The sequence below is a fragment of the Mastigoproctus giganteus genome, chromosome 7 (genome assembly GCF_048544385.1).
Source record: "Mastigoproctus giganteus isolate SK-2022 chromosome 7, ASM4854438v1, whole genome shotgun sequence".
Taxonomy (NCBI): Eukaryota; Metazoa; Arthropoda; class Arachnida; order Uropygi; family Thelyphonidae; genus Mastigoproctus; species Mastigoproctus giganteus.
Genome location: NC_143581.1, coordinates 15,314,693 through 15,333,113, shown reverse-complemented (window position 1 = coordinate 15,333,113; position 18,421 = coordinate 15,314,693). Strand labels below are relative to the sequence as shown.

The following is an 18,421-nucleotide window of genomic DNA, read 5'->3' as shown; positions in this document are numbered from 1 at the left end:
TTAATGTGCTCAAGGAAATTTAATTTCCTGTCAAGGATTAATCCCAAGAATCTGATGTTGTTAGTCACTGGAATGGTAAAGTTTGACATCTGAAGTTCAGGATCTGTATGCATTTTCCGTTGATTACAAAAGTGGATTGCAACTATTTTCTGCTGTGATAGACGATAGCCATTTAACTCTGCCCACCTTTGGACTTTATTCAAAGATATCTGCACAGTTGCCGTTCAATGGATCTCATGTTCTGAGAATGGCAAGAAATAGAGAGATCATCGGCATAAAGGTAGGTCTGAAGAGTATTTGGAAGTTCTTTTTTGATGGAATCGATTCTAAGGGCAAAAAGGGTTGCACTCAGTACAGACCCTTGTGACACTCCTTCCTGTAAAAATGTCATAGAAAGCGAGTTGTGGTATCAAACTTGGAATGAGTGAGTCTGGAGAAAGTTCCTGATGAATATAGGAAGGTTGCCTCGTAGACTTAGAGCATGGAGGTCACTGAGAATGCCATGATTTTTTTTTTTTTTTTTTTATGGAAACCCCAAACACAAAAGGTATCAAAACCTATAGTACTTAGTACCATGCATGGGTTGAAGGAGAAGTATGGGGGGGAGGGGGTGCCGGAAACTTTGCTCTAGAGACTAAACATGGGTTTCACCACTTCAAGCCTCCAATAAGCAAAGTGGTGGTATTTTGCTGGTTGATGAAAGTCATCTACCACCTGAATGCCAGGTAGTATCAAATGCCTTCTCTATGTCTATGGAAGCCATAACAAGATGTTCATTTTTTACAAAGGTATTACGAATTGCAGACTCAGCTTTGATCATGAGATCTAAGGAGGACCTGTTCTTTCGAAAGCCATGCTGATTATTACTAATTAGTTGTTGCGTTTCGATGATCCAAACAAGACAATTATGAATAATTTTTTCAAGTAATTTACCAAGGCAACTGGATAGGGAAATAGGTCTATAACTGTTAAAACTAGTAGGATCTTTACCGGGTTTCAAAAAGGCAAGAACTGTGGCATGATGCCAAGAGCTGGGATAAATGTTTTCCATAAATATCCAGTTATAGTAGACCAGCAGTATTTGTAAATTTTTTTCACCAAGGTTTTGTAACATAATGTAAGATATTCCATCTGGCCCAGCGGCGCTGTTGCGTATTGTTTTAATGACATGTAGAAGTTCATGATATTGAAGAGGCTGGTTATACGGAAGGAAAACTGAGGTTCAAAAGTTGATGGCTCGTTGTTCAGTCTTCGTCTTTATTTTCTGAAAATCCGGAGAATAAGTTGATGGCGCTGAAACTTGGGAAAAGGTTTTGCCCAAAGCATTTGCTATGTCCTCGGCAGCAGAGAGTTTCTGCCCATTCCATGAAAGAATTGGTGAAGGGGTGGTTGGAAATTTCCCGGAAATCTGCCTGATTTTCTTCCATATTAACCTGGAGTTAGTGTTTCTGTTTATGGTAGATGCAAACCGAATTCAAGAATTTTTCTTGGCTTCTCTTTGAATGCGACGTGCTTTTGCTCTTAATTTTCTTGTAATTGATAAGATTAGCTGTGGTTGGGGATCTACGAAATAAATTCCACGCTTTATTTTTTAACTTCTTAGCTTTTGTGCAGTCTTCATTCCACCAATAGTTAAGGTGCTGTCGGGATTGGGGATTCGACAACGGAATTGAACATTTAGCTGCAGATAGTAGGTGTGAAGTGATATAATCTATGGCTTCATCTATCGACTGTGTTCTTATGTATTGCTCATCCAGGGTGACAACTGATTTAAATTTGACCCAGTTGGCTCGAGAGAACTTCCATTTTCTGCAGGGGTTTGGCAAATGGTGGTTGTGCAGTGAGCAGATCACAAATAATCGGAAAATGGTCACTGCCCATGGGATTGTCCATAACAGACCATTCCATGATTGGAAACAGAATCAGGGAGCATATTGATAGATTGATTGCAGAGGTTTGTCCATTTGGTAGTTGTATGTGAGTGGATGCACCAGTATTAAGAAAAGCAAGGTTTTGCTTATCCAGAAAGGTTTCAACTAAGCAGCCATGTATATCTAATTTTGTCGATCCCCATAAGGGGTTGTGGCCATTGAAATCACCCAAGAGACAGACAGGGGAAGGTAATTGCATTAGCAGGTTTTCAAGATCTTGGTAAGAGAAAGTATGACCTGGTGGGAGATAGACTGATACTAGTATTAAAGCAATCTGGGTTATCAAACACACGGCAACAACTTCAAATTCAGTTTTCAAAACAATTTGCTTGGTCGGGATCTTTGAGCTGACCAAGATGGCCACGCCCCCACGGGCAGCATTTGAAGTATTACGGTCGTGTCGATAGATGGCATAGTTCTTTATGTTGGCGGAAATTTGAGGAGTTAGATAAGTTTCCTGTAGCCAGAAACCAACTGGAGAGTAGTGGCTAATTAAGACTTGAATATCATTAAGGTTGCCATGAAATCCTCTACAATTCCATTGTAGAATATAAGGCATTACTGGTGTTTAGTAGAAGCTGCATTTGACTGTTTTTTTAATGTGACTGTCTTGTGACGTTCAGGCTTTGGTTTGTCTTTTTTTGAGAATAATGGTCGACAGGTGTCCATTTCTTCTTCCGCATATATTTCTAAGATTGGTTCTTCTTGTCTGGATGAGTCAATTGTATCCATAGACATTTCTTGGATATTCTTTTTTACATTTGAGCTTCGATTATTCGATATAGACGCAATCACTGGGGGAGGAGAAAGAGATGTAGCTGATACTGTAAGTGCAGTATTACTTGCCTGGTTCAACTGTTTCAGGACATTGGACTGTTGCAGAGAGAACAGTCAGAGCCCAGTCAGAGATTGAGGTGTTTGAAGGGACTGTAACATCAGTTTGGGTGGCCACTGATTGCTATTTTTCCGTAATATTGGTGTACATACGTTTATTCATACTGGGAGCAATTAATTTCCATGCTTCTTGAAAGCTTGCTTTATTTTTGATCTTATATTTAACGATTTGCTTTTCAGTTTTCCATCTGTCACATGTCCTTGAGTAGGCAGAATGGTTTACTTTACAGTTGGGGCAAGTCATTTCTTTTGCCAAGCAGTCACTTTGGGTGTGGTCAGAGGACTCACAATTAGGACAAACCTGGTTTCCTCTGCACACCGTTTGAGAGTGGCCATACTTCTGGCACTTAAAACATCTTAATGGGTTAGGAATGTATGGTCTAATGCGGCAAAGCAGGTAGATTTGGCATGTTAAAAGTTAGAATAATATTCCTTGTAGGTGTGAGAGTATTTTCTCTTTTCACCATGATTCTTTTCACAGCAATTATATTTTGATCTTGAAGCTCTTGTGTTATCTCCTCCTCCGTGACATTCAATAGATCCCAGTTGGACATAACACCCTTGGATGTATTTAGGATTGCATGGGGAGAAACATTTACTGGAATTCCAGCAAAGCTTGTAAGTTTTAGCAGTTTCTCTGAATGTCTACAGTTCATTGTTTCCAATAGAAGGTTGCTTGATTGCAGTCTCTTGACTGTCTTAGGAGATCCTGCCAGACTTTCCAGGTGTTTCTGGATAAGGAACGGAGAGAGCTTACTGAGAGGCTGATCTGCAAGAGAGTGCATTATAAGAAATGCAGGACAATTTGTCGCTGAGGAAGTGGTTTTCAACCTCTTGGGTTGCGACGTGTTATGGTCAATGTCTAACTCTGGCTGAGAGCTTGTCGGCTCTAGAGGTGGAAATGTATTTTGGTCCATGTTTGCTCCTTTTGGCCCTTGGCAGATTAGTTTTTCTGCCAAGATTTCCGGCCCCGCCACAGGGAGGCAGGAGCAGTGCCTGGTGTGACCAAAGAAGAAAAGCAATATTTGTGATATGCTTATACTAAGATAGGTTAAAAGCTACAGTTTACCCTGGTAAAGATACATGACCTTGTCCAGAAATCTGAGGGTTGTTGAAGATGGGCAAGAGGCAGCAAGCTTTTCTCAATAGAAATAAGATGACTTTTAGAAGCATTAACCAAGCTTTCTTCTGCTAGCTATAGAGAAGAAAACTTAGTTAATGTTATTGAAGAATTACCTAGAGATTGGCATTTAAGGAACCAATAGTGATAGATACTTGAGAAACAGCTGTTTGTACCAAGCAGGGTTTGTAAGACTAGAAGGTAGTATATAGTGTGTGTTATCGTCAGTAAAACTATGGACAGGATTTCTAGTCAATGGAAAATCATTATCACAAGAGAGGAAAAGAATGGGGGAAAAAAGTAAAAACCTTGGGAACACAAGGATTAGTGAAGTTAGAAAGCCATCTACCATCACATACAATGAACAGTTGGAAAGAAACTACCCATTTACAAAGATTGGTAGGTAGACCACAAGATGGGAACTTTCTAGAAGCTGTTATGCCAATATGATTACGTTGTGCATTAAACGTCAAGGACAACTGCACTTCAGTTACTACAAACTTTTCTATGGAATTTGTTCAAAGATAAGTAATGTAAGCCAAGAAAGCAGATTGGCACACAGAATCCATAATGTTGATCATTAATCAGAAGGAAGATTTTAAGACAGATTGGAAAGATGTTGAAGTGCAACAGGATGATAATCGCAAGGATTTGTAACTCTTTTTTGGAATGAAATGGATACAAGCAAATTTCCACCCAGAAGGATAAACACTAGTGGAATTAGAAAGTGTGAAACGGCAAAACAAAACAAGAGTTAACCCTGAACAAGCTTTAATGACAAGTGGAGAAATACCCTGGAGACTTCTTGGCACTAAAATTGTTTACAATTCTAATCTCTTTTTGTAGGTTGGTTGGTTGATATGTTGTTTAATGGCACAAGGGCTGCTAAGGCCATATTGTGCTGATTCTATTTGGTAGTGCAATTACCAGTTAAAATCTGTAAAATAATCCCGTCTGCTTTAAGAAATAAAAGAACTCAGATAGATTTGCATTGTCTCCAATAAGATGGGGGTAATGTCAAAGGTTCTTGCAGATGTGAAAGCGATTTGAAAATTTAGTTTCAATAATTATTATAATGACTGCAATTTATTAGAATATGCCTCACCGTAAGTGTAGTCTGACAAAATGTACAAATAGGCAGATCTTCCCCCTTGAGTAGATAAATATGGGTTAGATATGTATGCCCAAACGTCCTAGCCAGGATCACCTCCTCTTGCCTATTTGATCGCATGCTTGAGGGCCACAACTTAAGTTCCTGTTTAAATTGAAGCAGTTTATTGCCGCACTGAGCCTGCCAGATTTGCAACCATTGCTCTTCACACACATTTTTTATGACTGATTTGTAGTCTGTATATGGCACTTGGTAGTTAGGAGATCTTGCAATGATTGGATGTTTGGCGGCTTGATCTGCGTATTCATTTCCTTTGATGCCTACATGACCTGGTATCCAACAGAAACTGACTGATTGGTTTACAGCTTGTAACGCAATAATCTGTAATCTAATTTGCTTCAAGATGGGGTGGATTGGTTTGGATGGATTTTTTAACGATTTTATTGCACTCAGAGAATCAGAGTAGATTATAATTCGCTTCCTGGACAGATTAATCACATGATCCAGAGCTATTTTAATCACCCACAGTTCAGCAGAATAGACGCTGCATTCCTTTGGAAGGGACACAGAAGCAGAAAAGATAGAAGAAACTACCGCTGCGCCCACTGTCGTACTTGTTTTTGAGCCATCGGTATATATTTGAAGACACTGAGAATTTTCTGCTACATGTGCAGCAACCTTATCCCAATAGGCTTGTTTTCATTAGGTTTGTTTTGATAAAATGTGGTCCATTGGGGCTCAAATAAGTATGGCGAGATAGGATGAAAAGAAAGACTCCGTATTTTTGCTGCATAGTTGAGGATCAACATTTTCCTCCGAAGATGGAGTGGAGGTTTGTGTGCATCTATATATAGACTCTGTACAGGGGATGTTCTGAATGCTCCTAAAGTAGTTCTTAGGGCACTGTGATGGATAGTGTCTAGCTGAGTTAGTGATCTTTTCCTGGCAGAGTCATAGATTGGAGCTCTGTAATCCAAGTGAGATCGGATTAATATCCAATATAGCTGAAGCAGAGTGTATCAGTCAGCACCCCACATCAATGAAGATAGTACTTGGAGGATATTTAATTTTTTCAAGGAAATGGTTCTCAGATATGTGATGTGTTGTAAGAAGTTTAATTTATTGTCCAGGATTAGGCCAAGAAATCTGATACTATTGGAAAGAGGTATGGTGAAATTTTTAAGATGTAGTTCAGGCTCAGGGTGGATCTTATGTTTTTACAGAAATGAATACAGTTAGATTTTTGTGCTGATAGGCGGTAGCCATTGTGAGACATCCATAGCTCAATTTTGTTAATTGAGATCTGAAGCTGTCTCTCAATAGAATTCATAGTTTTTCCTTGGCACGAAAATCATGAGGTCATCTGCATAGTAATATAATTCTACTGTGCTTGGAATATCATGGATATTGTTTATTCTTATTAAAAAATAGCGTAGGACTCAAGATAGATCCTCGAGGGACCCCTTCCTCCTGTATATGAATTTTAGAAAGAGAGCATTTAGATGACTAACCTGAAAGGTTCTGCCCTGGAGAAAGCTCTGAATAAACAAAGAAAGCCTGCCTCGTAGACCAAAGGTGTAAAGATCCCGTAGAATACCGAAACGCCATGTTGTATCAAAGGCCTTTTCTAAATCGAAACTTACCATACGAGGTGGTCATTTCTGACAAAAGCGTTTCTGATGTTTGATTCTGCTTTGGTCATCATATCTAATGCAGATCTATTTTGCTGAAAGCCATACTGATTTTTATGTAAGATGTTATGTGACTCAAGAAACCAGGTGAGGCCATTTTCTCCAGTGTTTTCCCCAAACAACTAGTTAAGGAAATTGGACAATAATTTCCTGGATTAGAGAGGTCTTTTCCTGGTTTAGGGATGGCTAGTACAAGTGAATGTTTCCAAGAGCGAGGATAAACATGTTCCTCAAAAATTCTGTTAAAAAATATTAAAAGAATTTGTAAAGCAGTATCATTCAAGTGTTTTAGCATAATATAAAATATACCATCAGGGCCAGCTGCACTATTGGGTGCTCTGTTAAGAGCATCCGTTAACTCGGATATAGTAAAAGGCTGATTATATGGAAGAGACAGACCAGTGTTGAAATTTAACTTATACCTTTCTGCTACCACTTTAATCTGTTGGAATGAAGCATCATATGAATTTGCTGCTGAAATTTTTGCAAAGGCTTTAGCAAAGGCATTTGCTATGTCTTTGGAGGAAGACAGTTCCTGTCCATTACAGATCAATATTGGAGAGGATGACAATGAATATTTGCCATTCAGATGTTGGATTTTCCTCCAGATTAATCTAGTATCAGTGTTTTTGGTGATAGTAGAAGCGAACTGTATCCAGGAATCTTTTTTGGCTTTCCTTCTTATTTGTCATGCTTTAGCATTTAGTTTCTTATAATTTATAAGGTTAATAATAGTGGGATGCTTGCAGAAAATATTCCAAGCTTTGTTCTTTTCTTTTTTTGCTCTATTACATTCATCATTCCACCAGTAGTTTTTGCACCTGTGTGGATGAGTCAATGACTGAGGAATAGCTTTGTCAGCTGCTGCTAGTATCCGTTTAGTAATATGGTCATTAGCTTCATCTATTGACTGGTTCAGAATGAAGTTTTTATCTAAAACTGTACTGAAGGAAAATTTTTCCCAGTTTGCCTTAAAGTGTTTGTTATGGCAGGAGGAAATTTGCCTAAATTAATACAAGCGTTAGAGGAAAAGTAAGATGCTAATAAGTCAGCTTTACTTAACAAGGATGCAATATAACATCAGGATGTAGGAGAGGTGACTTATGATTGAACAGAAGTTTGGACCAACAGCACTGGCAAGAGGTCAGAAGGCTCTGATAATATGTGGACTACTGTTTAATGACTACAATAATAAACCTAAATTAATACTTTTAATACTTGGTCCAATTTTGACATCAAATTCAAAAATTTCAGTCCAAATATGACAAAAAAGTCCCACAGGACAAACAGCATAACCTAAAAATATGCAAGAAAGACACTGGTGCTTTTTAATTGAAACATCCAATATACTAATTCATTGTACTTCATTCATTTTATCCCACTTCTCTAGGGTATTCAGTACTTCAATGGCAATATAACATCCATGCTATCCATTTCCATTTAAATTGTCAAACTGAGTCCAAATTTTGTTCTCATTACAGAACAAACGAGCTTTAAATGGCTTTCTCATTCAGGGTTAAGTTAGTCATGCTTGGGTAGAGGCAAAGAGGCCCCGCCCTGCCCAATTCATTTGGGTTGGAAATAATTATAATGATGATTTATCTCAATGTATCCTAGAATCATGGGTTCAAGTAATATGTTATATATTTATTCATACAGCATGTCAGAAATGATAATAAAAAATTTCATGTTTTTAGCTAAATAAGCATGTATTACTTACCTCATACAAGAAAATTTGGTCAAGAGACCGAGGATAATCAGATATCCAATCTGTAAAAAGAACCCACAAGCCTAACGAGAAGTAAAATATACACTGAATAGTTATAATCTGGAATATAATAAGAAGAGGGTCCCAGACAGAATAACGAAAGTGGCCACCCATTTTACTGTGATGAGAACACTGGCCTGATCTTGAAATTAACTTAGTATCATCTTGAATTTATCTAAAATAAAAATCATAATTTTAGTAAATTGTACTTTTACATATAAAATATGTGGGAGAATATGTAATGTGTCTATTCATTTAATCATGTAAAATAAATTACAAAGTACAAATATTTGCTTATCTTTGGAGACAGATAGTAACAAAAAGAAGAAAAAAAAAAACAATTATCACTAGAGCAATCAGATGAATGAGTGAATGATGACCATATGAATATGGATCTTCTTTTACAAAGCAATTTAAAAAAATATATAATCAAATATCTGCAGATGAGCTACAAAATACCTTAAATATGAAATTTCAAATTCAAACCCAGCACATCCCAACTACCTTTTGTGAGCTATACACTAGTATATTAAAAAAAAAAAAAAAAAAAAAAAAAAATCAGTCTCCAATTAAAATTCAGGAAACGACTACAGCAATTAAGTGTAGCAGCACAAGAAAACTCTAAAAAAAATCTTTAAGAAAGTTATCAGCAGAGATAAATGTTTAAAATATGAGCCAAGAAAATCTCGAACCAGGATCTCTAGTTGTTTCCACAAATTTCTTATTTAGAATTGAAATGTGAACATATTATTATATTCTAGTAGGGAAAAGGAAGTGATTATCCCTTTGTATAAGGCAGTGGTAAGGCCATGCCTTGAGTACTGTGTACAGGTCTGGAGGCCTCATTTTAGGAAGGATGTAGAGTTGCTTGAGCGAGTACAGAGAAGGGTAACAAGATTGGTTAGGGGAACGAGGGGTGGTCTTACCATGAAAGGCTTAAGTTCTACAAATTGCAGTGTGTGGAGACTAGGCACCTGCGAGGTGATCTCATTGAGGTGTATTAGACTTTTGAATGGATTGAGCACGATCAATTCTGACGAAATTCTTCCTCTTGCTCAGAGTACGAACCTGAGGGGACATAAATTCAAATTTAGGAAAGACAGTTTTCGAATAGAAGTGTGGAAATTTGCCTTTAGCCAGTGGGTAGTTCATTGTTGGAACAAACTTCCATCTGTTGTTGTGGAAGTTGATAGCTTAAATAATTTAAAGGAGGAACTGGACAAACAATTTAGAGGGAATGGATGCGTGAAATGTTTTCTTTTTTTCCTTTTTGGCTGATGCTACATAAGCTTGCTTCCTTGTATGCCTCTACAATTACTATTAATATATTTTGCTACTGTCAAACCCAAGTAAGCATTTCTGATGACAATAAAAATGCCATAATGCCACTTTCCATGCCTGAAGAGGCTCATTTTAATTTTGAATGGCTAAGTTAACAAAGAGAACTGTATGAAGGCTGACAGATCTAGAAAACATATTTACAACAAAATGAATAATAAAGAAATCTAGTATTAGCTATTAGCTGTAGAATCTTCAAATTATGCATTCTCTAGTGACAATTCATATACATGTATTTAAAAATTTTTGGACTGCTAAACTCAACCACATTTTATACTTCTTCAAGAGGAGTGTTTCCATTTACAATGGGTTTCCTCAGCCTACAAGTTATTTTTTGGTAGGAATTTTTTCCCGCCATAAAATGCAGTTCAAGGTGTCTTGGTCGGTTAAGCCTCGGGCTGTCATGCACTCCCGTACTCCATCCATTCATGTTCTCCTAGGTTTTCCTCTTTTCCTTCTTCCAGGATAGCCTTTGGATATCTGGTTTTTTACATCTGTTTTACATGTCCATACCATGTTAAATGCTTTTCTTTGATAGTGTCAATAATATTCTTTTTCACTTCCATTTTCTGTCTCTTCTAGAAGTTCTTGCTGAGCATCTCCAAAAATCCATTTCTGTGGAGAGCAATTTGTTTTCCACTCGCCTATTCAACGTCCAAGTTTCCGCTCTATACAATAGAAGACTTTGTACAATCATTTGAAATATAAGTTTCTTTGTTTTATTTAGGATATTTTTGCTCCACAGAACAGAATTTAACATGCCAATAGCCTTTCTGCTGTCTGCAATTCTCTTATTGATCTCTGCTTGGGATGATCCATCACTTTGTAAGATTGATCCCAAATATTTGAATTTATCAACTTGTTTGATTTTAAAACCTTCAATATTTAGAATGTGTCCTGATCCTGAAGACAATATTTCAGCCTTGCTAAAATTGACTTTTAGACCCCGTTGTTTATATTCCTCAAACAACTGACGACATGCATAGTCTGCATCTTCTAAGTCTTGTACTATCACCACCTGATCGCCTGCAAAAAGTAAATTGTGAATATAGGTGTTCTTATTAATCGGCAATCCCATTTTATTGTATTTTTTGACCAGGATCTTAGGCAGATGTCGATATAAATTTTGAAAAGTGTTGGTGACATGCAACAGCCTTGTAATAAGCCTTTTGAAGTGTGGAATTCAGCTGATCCCACTTTAATTCTGCATCTATTATTCCTGTAAATTGCCTTAATAATGTTAATCAGTTGTCCATCAATATTTGCCTCTTTCAGTGCTTCCCATAAGTTTTCTTGGAACACTGTCATATGCCTTTTCAAGGTCAATGAAAATCATAAAGATTTCTTTTCCTTTTGATTGGCATTTTTCAAGAATCTGTCGCACTGTTGAGATATGGTCTATACATGACCTCTCAGCTGAAAAACCACTTTGTTCTTCTGACAGCTTGATTCGCGCTTCTAAATGGTTCCTGATCCGTTTTCCAAGAATCCTTAACAGCGGATTCAAGACGCATATTCCTCTGTAATTTGAACAGCTTTTCCGATCACCCTTCTTATAAATTGATGTAATATATCCTGTTGTCATTTCTTTCGGTATTTCTTCTCCTCTCAGTATACCTTTTAACAGTTTTTGTATCAGAACAGCCACTCCTCTTCCTACGTATTTCAGAAGTTCCATATAAACTCCTCCAGGTCCAGGTGGTTTGCCATTCCTTCCTTCCTTCCTTCCTTCCTTTAGCAAGAGTTCCACTTCTCTAACAGAAACGTTTAAGCCCGAGTTTTCTACACCAACGTACTCTTCCCGGTCTTCTTTTAAAAGTTCTTCATAGTACTTCATCCAGTCTTTCAAAGGTATTAATTACAAACCAGAATTGTGTTTATTCTGTTTTCTAAAGTCTTTAAGGACCTTCCATGATTCCGCTGATCACTCGAAGCCCAATTTGCTATTAATAGTTGCGCATTTCCTTTCCCATTCTTCATTTTTTGCTTCTACTACCAACTGATTGGCTATTTTCTTCTTTTCAACATAAATGTTCCTATATGCATCATTCCTATCACCCAGCCATTTCTGATATGCAAGTTTCTTTTCCTATACAGCAGTTCTTACTTTCTCTGTAATCCATGTCTTTTTTGGTCCTTGCTCTTCTTTTTGCCTAGGATTTCATGAGCTATTTTTTTTACAATATTTTTTAAATATTCATAGATTTCTTCAGTATTACCTTTTATCTCTATGTTAATTGCAGCATCCAATCTCTGGGTGAAGTTGTTTCTAATGCTGTCGTCCTGAAGTAGTTCAACATTAAATTGATCCACTTGTAGCATTTCTCCTTCCCTGCATTGTTGGTTGTCCACACTTATTTTCTTAATCCAGTTCTACCTCAGTGTTGTTTTAACAAGAAAATGGTCAGATCCACACTTGGCTCCTCTACAAACTCTGACATCTTTCAATACATATATTCCTGAATGTTTTGAAATAATGTAATAGAAGATGAAATGCATAAGGCATAATTTCTTATGGGTTTAGGTAATTAACTATATAATATCGGCATAGATACACCATAAATTTGAACTACATATGTAGTGTAAAGGAATCATTTTAATTGTATCTCATATTGTGAGTGCCTTCACGACAAGATAGCTGGTATTGAACTACTTCAAATAAATAAAACTTCTCTAGTAGAGAAGACTACTGTTACTTATTTTTAGTGGATACCACCACCCAGACGATCGTTTCAAAGCTTAGTGGGCTTCATCATCATCAGTGGGTGGGCAGGTACCCTGGTAATGCAACATGCTATCACAGTTGCAAAATTATTTCCACAATATGAGAGATGCCAAATGGTGTTGGTAATAATGTATTAGAAGACGAAATGCACAAGACAATTTCTTATGGGTTTAGGTAATTAACTATATAATATCGGTGTAGATACACCATAGTTTACCCATAAATTTGCACTACATATGTAGTGTAAAGGTATCGTTTTAATGGTATCCACTGAAAATAAATAAATAACAGTAGTCTTCTCTACTAGAGAAGCATTATTTATCTGAAGTAGTACAATACCAGCTATCTCATTGTGAAGGCACCCACAATATAAGATACAATTAAAACGATGGCTTTACACTACATACATAGTTCAAATTTATGGGTAAACTATGGTGTACCTACACCGATATTATATAGAAATAATGTAATCTATAACTGATCTAATTTGTCTTGTCTCCTGTGACCAAGTATATTTATGGATATCCTTGTGTTGGAAAAATGTGTTGTTTATTCTCAAGTTGAACTGTTCACAAAGATTGAATAGCCACTCCACTCCAAAAATGGTAGTTTGGTTTTGGTTTTTTTTTTTTTTAGGAGCATTAGCAACTAAGGCCATATTGCTCAGGGATATGCAGTGGTCATTCCCTGACCTTTCCACATCCTCCGTATTTGGTGGTGACAGGCTCAAATCCTGGTCTAACCAAGAAGTGTGTGCTATGCTGCTGCTTCTTCCCACCTGGCTATGGAGGCGCCTCCAAAAATGGTAGTATTCTCCCATTATTTCCTCTCCACATCCTTTTTTCTTTGTCTCCGATAACACAACAATGTCTAAATTGAATTTTTGCAGTTCATCTGGAAGAAAGTTTCTTTTAGTTGAAAGACCTTGAATATTCCAGCATCCCAAAATCATTGTCCTTTTCTGTTTGCTGAGTCATTTCTGAAAGTGCAGTGTTTTCATTTTCACTTGTAGGTCGTTTAGCATTTGTGTATTTTTTACACTGAATGAGGAGCTAGCCCATTGCAGCAATCCCCAACCTAGAGAACCAGGGTATCTCTCTTAGTCTGGCCCCTACCCTTTGACCTGTCCGACTTGGGAGGCCCGACCAATAGCTAAGCTACTGCCGACTTAGCTCTCCGGATCATCGGAACACACACGCCCCACCCACCGCGACAAGGTAGAGAATATCATCGGGGGAGACATTTTATACTTAAATAAAATTACTAAGGGGGTTGAAGAAAATGAAGTGCAACCTTCTACAACCTAGTGATTTTATTATAATTCAATAAAAACTGGAATAAAACTGAATCAATGCTTTAAATACCTGACAATTAGCATAATCTATTACCATTATTTACAGTCCAACCACCAAAATTTGCCCACCTTGAGTCCTGAGCCAAGACAGATCTTAGAATTTTCTGGATTTCAATTTGGCATATTATAGTCATGCATAAATGGAGAGAAAATGCAAAAATACTATATTTACATATTGCAATTTATTGCATACAGTACAACACTATGCACTGTATTGCACAATAGATCCTACATAAGGGAAAAGTAACATACAGTGTGCTTTGTCATTCCTTTCTTCTTTGAATCGCTGTGTGCAAAGAATTTAAACAGTGAATTTACTCTGCTCTTCTTGTTCAGATCATACATAACATGAACCAACACAAAGTTCCATTTGTCTAGTTTCTTAAACAATATAACCTTTTTCACAACAGATTATGATCTATTTTTAGCATTTTAAATACGGTTCCTCTGGGCCATTTGCTTTTCTTTCAGGTAGCATACTTAAGGACAAATACTGGCTAAATATACTAATAAAATGGATATAAATATGGAAAATGATGATGAAAACCAAATGGAAATGCTGCATGAATACTAATTTGAAGGAAGTGCCAACATACCACTTGGGTGAGTGGTCAAACCGAAACTAAAGTTTATGATTTGTGGTTTGCTGGATTTATCAATTTTCCTGAAAATAATTGGAAAATGGGCAACAACAATGTTAGATAATGGACTGCCATATCCTGGAAGTTTAACCATACTTTTTTTATTTCATTATATCAATCACATAAAGAAGCTGTCAAAGAACTTGTTAACTACTTTCTCAAAGGTAGCAAACAAAAAAAAAAATAATAATTGTCCTTATATTAACAAAATAATCATATGAAATAGCACAGCATGACAAAGAAAGTGTATGCTCCCACTAGAATTGGCTGCCCTTTTGTTGAATGACAGTGGGGGGGGGGGGAAGTAAGTCTTTTTTTTTTTTTGGTTGCTCCACCATTTTTCTGAAACATAGATTGGAATAATAAAGAATCTTAGTGAGTAATCTCCTATAAGAATTTTTAACTTGCAAATAAAAGTTTTATTTATTATAAAATTAGCATTTCAACTATAGCAATTCTTTATTTTTTTTGTTAGACAAGCACAGAAAATGCTAACTACTTTTCCTAATATTTACTATATAGTATAGTACATTTATTACTATAACCTGAAAATTTCAGAAAAAAATATAAGTTGAAGATTAAATTCATGGGTGTTCAGTTTGATGAAACATTCTTTCAACAGGATGGGTGCTAATCATATATAGTGAATGCAATTCTGGATGTCACCAATTGAGAATTTGGTGACTGTGTTATATTAGATTGTTTCTCTCAAAGTTTTGATTAGTTATTATAGGAGTATCTAAAAGGCCAGAAACAATCCCCACACAGTTGATGAACTGAAAGAAAAAAGTGCATCTATAATCATTAGAATCACTGCTGATGTTGACTACAAATGGTCTGAGATGACAGTCATTCATGAGTTGCTGATTTGTTAATAAAACCAAAATGACCTGCACATTTTTAAGTATATAGAAAAACACGTGCAATTTAAACTGAAGGATCTTTTTTGATTGCCACCATTAAATTTTTTAATCAACTTTGATAACCAACCTCAATGTTTCTACCAGAGGTTACTTAGTGAGGCAACACTTTTCAAATGGCAGCATGGCAAAGTTTTTGATCTCCAGTGAGAAACAGACCTCAATCAATATTTTTAAATACTGGCCAATGCATAAGGTAAATATGCAAGTGTATAGAGGTGCCATAATGCTTCAGGAACAGCAAGTAAAGGATTCAAATGATTCCTTGATGGTGGTAGAGTTGATCCTTTGCAGGAAAAAGTGCAACTGATCAGTGAGAGGCCATAATGATAGAATTGTTGTGATACACTCACTATGAATACACTATTTTATAAGTTTGCAGATGATACAAAAGTTAGTAGGATTGTTAAGTACAGTACACTACTGCAATTGAAGTTTAAAATTGACAAATGCAAAGCAGTAACCCCAGAGTAACGTACCAACTGTGTGGTACTACACTCAGGGTAGTGGAGAATGAAAAAGACCTGGAGAGTAATTGTGTAGTCACACATGAAATTCTGAGCAGTGTAGACATGCTGCCAGGACAGCTCATAGGGTTTGTCAATGATATACAGAAACTTTGCTAGTAGGGATAAGAAGCTGATTATCCCTTTGTATAAGGTGATGGTCAGGCCACACCTTGAGTACTGCATACAGGTCTGGAGGCCTCATTTTAGGAAGGATGTAGAACTGGTGGAACAAGTACAGAGAAGGGCAATGAGATTGGTGAAGGAGAACAAAGGGTTGCTCTTACCAAGAAAGGCTGAAGTTCTGCAAATTGCAGCATCTGGAGACCAGGCACCTCCAAGGTGACCTGTTTGTTTGTTATTTGGTTTTTAGGAGCATTAACAACTAAGGCCATATTGCTCCGGGGATATGCGGTGGTCATTCCCTGACCTTTCCACATCCTCTGTATTTGGTGGGCACGGGCTTGAACCCCGGTCTAATCAAGAAGCGTGTGCTACGCACTGCTGCTCCTGCCCACCTGGCTACGGAGCCGCCCCAAGGTGACCTGATTGAGGTGTACAAGGCCTTGATTGGTTTGAGCAAGCTCAATGCTGATGGGATTCTTCCTCTTGCTCAGATTACGCACCTGCGGGGGGCATAAATTCAAATTAAGGAAAGCTAGTTTGTAGAATAGATGCGGAAATTTGCCTTTAGACAGAGAGCAGCTGATTGCTGGAACAAACTTTCCAACGGTCATTGTGGAAGTCGATAGCTTAAATAAATTCAAGGAAGAACTGGACAAACTTTTGGAGTGAATGGATGGATGAAAGGGGAAGTTTTTTTTTTTTTTTGGCTGATGCTGTATGAGCTTGCTTTCTTGCATCATATGCCTCTACTAATGCTAATTTCAGGGCTAAAATTGCATATATTATAAATGAGATGGTACTGTACTTATGCCATCTATAGTACCATCATAAAATCCGAAGGAGAAGAAATTTCACTGTTGTTATTAGGTGCTGTTGTTGCTGTATCACAGTGCATTAGGAAGGAAGGAAAAATGCAAATATAGCAAACTTCCTGAAAAACAGGACAAGCTTTCCTGAGCATTCTATTGCTATGAATTGAATATGTTTCATATAAGTGTTTCATGGAGCTAAGGTACAAAAGGTAAAGTGCAAAACTTCTTCACCACTTCTCATTGATTACTCTGTGCATGCTAAGTGAACTGCAATCAACCAATTCCAGGATCAGCATTGGAGGGAGTTCCCATCACATACTCCTTGGATCAGTGATGGTCCAGGGTAGTTGTAGAAACATCAAATGTAAGCAGAACCAGAGCTTGAAGGAAGTTTGTGAGTTAGTTCATTTCTTTTCATAACTTGCATGTGTATTACATGATATTAATAAATGGAATAAATTAGCAACTAACATTTTAAACTAGAAAGCTTAAGTAAATTTAAGAAGAGTGGAAAAATACCCAGATGAAGCCAGGTGGTTTATTTTTATTATTACTTTTTTAAGATCGATGCTGAATAACCCTGAATCTCTTTGCATTAAATATGACATATTACTACTAATATACTTGACTTGATATGCAGCAAGTACCAATGGCAATAGGAGGAATGTTTTCATAAAGAAAAAAAGAACAGTTTAGCTGTGGTAGGGCTTATTGTATAGGTACATCAGGAAAAAAAAAAATGATAAGTCTTGTGAAAGGCATTAGTCTCTTAAACTGCAAGGCTACCACTATGCATTTCCAATGCTGCAATACTAAAAAGTAATGCCTCTCCATTATACAGGGTGAGCATAAAGTCTTTCCTTGATTAAGAAAATTATAACTTAAAAACTATGCTAGATAGAAACTTTCACCTTGTGAAGGCCAATGTTTAGAGTTTTTTGCACTGTACAGTTGCACAACCTGTGGACGATCTAGGTAGCGCTGCAATCACTACAATGGATACATCACTGCAATCGCCAGTATCAAATTGGCGTCAATGAAGGAGAAAGCTCAGTGTGTTTCATGGTTTCATGAAACAAAATCGCCAGTTACAATTCAGCGAAATGGGCGAGATCTGGCGATTTTGTTTCATGAAACCATAAAACACACTGAGTTTTCTCTCTCATTGACGCCATTTTGATAATGGCAATTGCAGCAATGTATCGATTGCGATGTATCCATTGTAGAGCTACTTAGATCGTCCACAGATTGTGCAATTGTATAGCGCAAAAAACTCTAAGCATTGGCTTCGTTATAACACATGGTGCAAGTTTCTATCTAGCATAGTTTTTAAGTTATAATATTTCTTAAATCAGGGAAAGACTTTATGCTCACCCTGTATCTCTCTCTCTCTCTCTCTCTCTCTCTCTCTCTCTCTCTCTCTTAAGAGAAGTATTACTTTTTAGTAGTGCAACATAGGGCAACTTGTGGTGGCAGCTTTACAA

General features: G+C 37.0%; 1 protein-coding gene across 1 annotated transcript in view; it reads right to left on the bottom strand.

Annotated features, from left to right (window-relative positions):
- The window catches only part of Sys1 (Sys1 golgi trafficking protein), a 49,690-nt gene that overhangs the window by 22,571 nt on the left and 8,698 nt on the right, over positions 1-18,421 (bottom strand). Inside the window, exon 2 of the mRNA XM_090378689.1 lies at positions 8,468-8,690. Within this exon, the coding sequence (XP_090234815.1) occupies positions 8,468-8,629 (162 nt within the window). The 5' untranslated portion in view covers positions 8,630-8,690. The remainder of the gene's footprint in view (positions 1-8,467; positions 8,691-18,421) is intronic.